The sequence below is a fragment of the Otolemur garnettii genome, unplaced genomic scaffold, assembly GCF_000181295.1.
Source record: "Otolemur garnettii isolate 467f Iridium unplaced genomic scaffold, OtoGar3 scaffold00178, whole genome shotgun sequence".
NCBI classification, from domain to species: Eukaryota; Metazoa; Chordata; class Mammalia; order Primates; family Galagidae; genus Otolemur; species Otolemur garnettii.
Genome location: NW_003852573.1, coordinates 3,204,958 through 3,211,997, shown reverse-complemented (window position 1 = coordinate 3,211,997; position 7,040 = coordinate 3,204,958). Strand labels below are relative to the sequence as shown.

General features: G+C 39.0%; 1 protein-coding gene across 2 annotated transcripts in view; it reads right to left on the bottom strand.

Moving 5' to 3' along the window:
- Positions 1–689: 689 nt before the first annotated feature.
- Positions 690–7,040, bottom strand: part of TATDN3 (TatD DNase domain containing 3) — a 27,716-nt gene continuing 21,365 nt past the window's right edge. For both annotated transcript variants that reach the window (XM_023519503.1, XM_003800530.3), the window contains exon 10: positions 690–1,565. In XM_023519503.1, the coding sequence (XP_023375271.1) occupies positions 1,422–1,565 (144 nt within the window). In that variant the 3' untranslated portion in view covers positions 690–1,421. The remainder of the gene's footprint in view (positions 1,566–7,040) is intronic.

Sequence of the window (7,040 nt, the reverse complement as noted above, 5' to 3'; positions counted from 1 at the left end):
AATGTATAGTTCAGTGGCATTAAGAACATTCACACCATTGTGTTCACCACCATCTTTCCATATAATTCATAATTTTTTATTTCACATCTAAGATTTTATTTATGTATTTATTTTATTCATTTATTTTTGAGACAGTATCTGTCTCTATTACCTGAGGTAGAGTGCAGTGGTGTCAACATAGCTCACTACAACCTCAAACTCCAGGGTTGAAGCAGTTCTTCTGCCTCAATCTCCTGACCAGGTGGGATTACAGAGATACACCATCATGCCCAGCTAATTTTTGTATTTTTTATAGAGAAGGGGTCTTGCTATGTTGCTCAGGCTGGTCTCTAACTCTGGGCCTCAAGTGATCTTCCTGCTTTCACTTTCCAAAGTGCTAGGATTACAGGTATGAGCCACTGTACCCAGCCTATTTATTTGTTTCTTTAGAGATGAAGTCTTGCATATCACTATGTTGCCTACCCTAGACTTGAACTCCTTTTTTTTTTGGAGACAGAGTCTCACTCTATCCCCCTTGGTAGAGTGCCATGGCGTCATAGCTCACAGCAACCTCAAACTCTTGGGATTCTCTTGCCTCAGCCTCGCAAGTAGCTGGGATAACAGGCACCCACCACAACGCCCAGCTATTTTTAGAGATGAGGTCTCGCTCTGGCTCAGGCTGGTTTTGAACCTGTTATCTCAGGCAAGATATATTTTTAATAAAGACATTTACACTTTAAATATTTGAAAAAATTCAGAGTAGAACTTCACATCAGTAACTTCTGGGCTTTGGTATTTAATAGTGGTTGTCTCACCCACTAGCCTCATAAGTCAAAAACTAAGATCAGTATGAAACTTGATATGCATTTTTTCCTTAAAGAGAAATAATTAGAAGTACTAAATGTTCAATTTTACAAATCTAGAAAATAGAATATTTCTGATAGTATAAGAAACCAGATGCTCTCCACTTGCTGGTTAAGTTCTATGGGAAATAAAACAGGTAGTGAAAGATCAAACATTAGCCTACCCTATCCTCATCACAGCAGTACTCCAGCCACTCTACTCTAGCCTGGGAAACAGAGTAAGACTCTAGTACACTGTACTCTAGACCCCCCCTTACCTGTGGGGGTCTGCTTCCCAGAAGCAATGGTTTCAGTTCAGATGGCAGTTCTACTTAATGCCACAACTTAAGAAGTAGCAATATTTTCCCAATTTCCTGCCAGGACTCAGCTAATTGAAATGTAACACAAGGCTAGAATCAGAATGCAGGGTTTCAAGATCTAAGCTCAATATTTCTCCAAGAGAAATACTGCTCTACAATTATAGTCTTCTATATCTCCATAAAATAGCTTTCTCAATTCAGGTTCTTAATCAGAAGATTTCTTTTTTTTTCAAATGGTGGCCCCTGCAGTTGATTTGGTTTGTAATCGATGGGTTTGAAGCTATTTCTGGAGCAGGTGTTGAAGCTTGGGAAACAGTTTTAATGCGTTCTGTGTTGTCACTTCTATGACTTCTTTCACTGAAATCCCTTTCACCTGGGCAATATATTCTGCTGAAATGGAAATGTTCCAGGGCTCATTCCGTACCTGAAACAGAACAAAGCAGATACTGAGTCAAACATGACACTCAAAGGAAGCTGATCCTTGGAACTGTACATAAAACAGCAAAAAATGAATTGGAGAAAATAACTTATTAATCCCCCCTTTTATGGGAGGACAAAAGTAGGGGGGGAGACATGGCTGCAATGGTGGTTATCAGTCTGTGTTGCTCTTAAAAAGAACCTTAGGGTATTAACAAGTGAGGTCCCTAGCTCCTAGCATGTGAAAATAGTGAGTACAAATAGTGAATACCTGGGGATCTGCCTGACTGAAGGATTAATTGTCCTTTGGTTTATTGCTTAAGTGAATGCTTGTAAAGGTCACTGTTCTGCTGCTTGGCCCCTTACCTCACAGGCTACATGACAATTTGATTAAAAAAACAAACAAACAAAAATGCCATCATGTTTTAGAAAGGCTAACTTGATTACGTACTGCTATTTCACAGATTCTTTTTTTTTTTTTTTGACCTTGGTAGAGTGCTGTGGTGTCACAGCTCACACAGCAACCTCAAACTCTTGGCTTAAGCTATTCTCTTGCCTCAGCCTCTCAAGTAGCTGGGACTACAGGTGCCTGCCACAATGCCCGGCTATTTTTTGTTGTTCTGGTTGTAGTTGTTATTGTTGTTTAGCTGGCCCCAGCAGGGTTTGAACCCACCAGCCTCAAAGTATGTGACTGGTGCCATAACCACTGTGCTATGGGCATCACGCCTATTTCACAGATTTTAAGATGCAACTGGTCAACATACGGAAGTGGTCAACATAAAGAACTTCCATTAAGTATATGTGGTGCATGTCCGGTCTTTAAAAATAAGTCAACTTAGGAGGTGGTCAATGTAAGGTAGTGGTCAAATAGGGAGGTTCTACTATGTATTCTTCTTTTTTTGATAGAGTCTTGCTCTGTTTCCCAGGCTAGAGTGGTATCATCATAGCTCACAGCATCCTAAAACTCTCAGGTTCAAACAATTCTCTTGCCACAGCCTCCCGAGTACTTGAGACTTTTGGTGTGTGCCACTACTCCCAGCTAATTTTTTCTATTTTTTGTAGAGAGAGGGTCTTGTTCTTAAGACTCTCTGGCTGGTCTTAAACTCCTGGCTTCAAGCAATCCTTCAGCCTCAGCCTCTCAAAGTATTAGGATTATAGGAGTGAACTAGGGTACCAGGCAATTTCCCTTATATTTTAACATGTCTGAAATTGATATAGTATATTTTACTTATAATCAGTGGCATATAATTGTATATAACTAACAGTATTTTTTTTTATCTTAATGGTCATAAAACTATGATAAACAATGGTGTTATTGGCTCGGCACCTGTGGCTCAAGCAGCTAAGGCACCAGCCACATACACCTGGGCTGGTGGGTTTGAATCCAGCCTGGGACCACCAAACAACAATGACGGCTGCAACCAAAAAATAGCCAGGCGTTGTGGCGGGCACTTGTAGTCCTAGCTACTTGGGAGGTGGAGGTAGGAGACTTGCATGAGCCCAGGAGTTAGAGGTTGCTGTGAGCTGTGATGCCACAGCACTCTACCCAGGGTGACAGCTTGAGGCTCTGTCTCAAAAAAACAAAAAAAAAAAACAATGATGCTATCTATAATCAGTAGCATTTAGATTAGATGAAAGGAATTATTATTATTATTTTTGAGACAGAGTCTCACTACATTGCCCTCAGTAGAGTGCCGTAGAGTCACAGCTCACAGCAACCTCAAACTCTTGGGCTTAAGCAATTCTCTTGCCTCAGCCTCCCACAGGCACCCGCCACAGCACCCGGCTATTTTTTGGTTTCAGTTGTCATTGTTGTTTTAGCAGTCCCAGGCTGCATTCGAACTTGTCAGCCTTGGGTATATATGGCCAGCACCCTACTCAGTGACCTACTTGGCGCCCCAGCTACGGGTGCCAAGCCTGAAATGAATTATTAGGAATAAGTATCTACTTAGGATGACAATGTTTAGAGGAAAAAGATTACTGTTAAGGTAAAAAAAATTTTTGGTAATGTAGCCTAACAAAATAATAAAAAAAACTGCACAAAGATTTATGTTCATGAATATTCTCCATATTGCTTATAAGCTAGATGCACAATATTAACCTAAACATGTTAAGGTACACTCACGCACTGGAATATTATGTAGTTATTAAACATAATTAAGAAAAGTATATTTAGAGAGGTTTGCCACATATGAGTAAAAGCCAGTTATGAAACAGTATGTCCAGACTAATCTTATTTTTATGAAATATATATGTACATACATATATAAATACAAAAAAGTCTGGAAGGACACACACTATATTTATTTAGTGCTTTCTGTGGGTGAGGCATTGTTCTAAGATTTTAGTGGAAGAATTTCTCATTTAATCCTCTGAGTCCTAGAGTGAGTCTGATAACTTAAGTACTATTATTATTAGCATTCCCTTTTTTATAGATAAGAAGGGCTCCTAAGGAGCTAGTAAGCCGAGCTGGAGTTTACACCAAGCAATCTGATACAGAGTTTATGCTCTTAGCTACTATGTTACAGTGGTGACCTTTGGGAGGTAGATGACTTATTTTCCTGTTTCTGATTTTGTGTTTTCTTACTTTCCAGAGCAAATATAATTTACTCAACAAAAAGCACATCTGGCTAAAAAATTCATTTCTTAAATAAATACTTATTGAATACAACCTGATTATCCCTTATCTAAAATGCTTAGAACTAGAAGTATTTTTGATTTTGGATTTTTTGAATATTTGCACATATATAATGAGATATCTTGGGGATAAGATCATTGTTTCATATACACTTTATACACATAGCTTGCAGATAATTTTATAAAATATTTTTAATAATTTTGAGCAAGAAACAAAGTTTGTGTTAAGTACTTATGTGTGGAATTTTCTGTTTTGCATCACATTGATGCTCAAAAGGTTTCTAATTTGGGGGCATTTCAAATTTCAGATTTTATGCTGGGTGCAGTGTGGCTCATGCCTGTAATCCTAGCACTCTGGGAGGCTGAGGCAGGAGGATCCCTTGAGTTCAGGAGTTTAAGACCAGCCTCAGCAAGAGTGAGACCCTGTCTCTCCAAAAATAGAAAATTTAGCCAGGTGTTGTGGTGGGCCCCTGCAGTCCAACCTAGTCAGGAGGCTGAGGCAGGAGCATCACTTAAGCCCAGGAGTTTGAGGTTGCTGTGAGCTAGGCTAATGCAATGGCATCCTAGCCTGGGGCAACAAGTGAGATGCTGGCTCAAAAAAAAAAATCATATTTTTGGAGATCTGTGCTACCTATACCTACTTTCCACAAGGCACTATGTCAGAAACTCACCATTTCTGTGAAATCAATTAAATATAAATATAAAACTGGCAGCACCTGCAGCTCAGTGGCTAGGGCCCCAGCCACACACACCCAGGCTGACAGGTTTAAACCCGGCCCGGGCCAGCTAAACAACAATGACAACTGCAACAAAAAATGGCCAGGTGTTGTGGTAGGTGCCTATAGCCACAGCTACTTGGGAGGCTGAGACAAGAGAATTGCTTAAGCCCAAGAGTTTGAGGTTGCTGTGAGCTGTGATGCCATGGCCCTCTACCAAAGGTGACATAGTGTGACTCTCTCTCAAAAAAAGAAATTAAAAATAAATCAATAAATAATTGAGTTACAATAGCATTTAATATTTATTCCCATTTAGGGAGAAATATGCTAGATCCTTTTCTTTCCATTTTACATTAATTAAAAAGGCAATTCTGTACCATTCTGTCCTACATCCAAATAGAAAAACTAGACTTGTTTCCACTACTTTCTCATTCCTCTATCTTTCACATTCTTATACAAACTTACTTATAAAAATTAATTACTTGGGCTTGGCGCCTGTGGCTCAAGTGGCTAAGGCGCCAGCCATATACACCTAAGGTGGTGGGTTTGAATCCAGCCTGGGCCCACCAAACAATAATGACGGCTGCAACCAAAAAAAAAATATATAGCCAGGCGTTGTGGTGGTCGCCTGTGGTCCCAGCTACTTGGGAGGCAGAGGCAGGAGACTCGCTTGAGTCCAGGAGTTGGAGGTTGCTGTGAGCCATGATGCCACAGCACTTTACCCAGGGGGACAGCCTGAGGCTCTGTCTCAAAAAAAAAAAAATTACTTGGTCCATTTCCTTCACATTGTCAAATTTCTGGGCATAGAGTGTCTTGTAGTATTCAGAAATAATCTCTTATATCCCTGTGGCATCAGTTGTTATTTCCCCTTTATCATTTCTGATTGAGGTTACTAGAGATTTTACTTTTTTATTTCTAGTTAGTCTGGCCAAAGGTTTATCTATTTTATTTATTTTTTCGAAAACCAACTCCTTCTTTCATTAATTTTCTGATTCTTTTGTTTTCAATTTCATTAATCTCTGATTTAATTTAGGATATTTCTTTTCTTCTGCTGGGTTTAGACTTAGATTGTTCTTCTTCTTCCAATTCCATAAGATGGCTGGTGAGTTTGATGCACTCTCTTTCTGTTTTTCGAATGTAGGCTTTTAAAGCAATAAATTTTCCTCTCAGGACAGCTTTTGGTGTATCCCACAAGTTTTGGTAGCTTGTGTCTTCACTGTTGTTATACTCAAGGAAGTTAATGATTTCCTTTTTCATTTCTTCCTGCATAAGGTTGTTCATTCAGCATAAGGCTGTTTAACTTCCATGCCTTTGTGTGAGGTTGAACGTTTTTGTTGGAGTTGAGTTCCACCTTTAGTGCCTTGTGGTCTGAGAAGGTGCAAGTAAAATTTTAATTCTTTTGACTCTGTTGAGGTTTGTTTTGTGTCTCAGGATATGATCAATTTTGGAGAATGTTCCATGGGGTGATGAGAAGAATGTATATTCTTTATCTTTGGGATGGAGTGTTCTATATGCGTCTATCAAGCACAGTTATTTTAGGGTCTCATTTAAATCTCTTATATCTTTGTTTAATTTCTGTTTAGAGGATCTGTCCATCTCTGAGAGAGGGTGTTAAAGTCCTCTCTTTAACAGGTGTTAAAGCATCTGTTATCATGGTGCTATAGGATATCATATTGCTCAGACTAAGTAAGGTCTGTTTCAAGAATCTGGGAGCATTTAAATTGGGTGCATTAATATTTAGAATTGAAATGTCTTCTTGTTGTATTTTTCCCTTGACCAAAATGAAGTGACCATCTTTGTCTTTTTTGACTTTAGTTGCTTTAAATCCACACGTATCTGAAAGTAAGATTGTAACCCTTATTTTCTTCTGAATTCCATTTGCCTCAAAAATTGTCTTCCAACAATTTTTGGAAACTCCCTTAACTCTTGAGTTTTGTCTTCTGACATGAGGTGTGTTTCCTGCAGACAGCAAATAGATGGCTTGTGTTTTTTAATCCAATCAGCCAATCTATGCCCCTTCAGTAGGGAATTCAAGCCATTGGCATTTATTGAGATAATTGATAAGTGTGATAGCGTTCTGGTCATCTTATTTTATGAAAGTCCATGCTTAGTTTTGTCTTTTTTTTTTT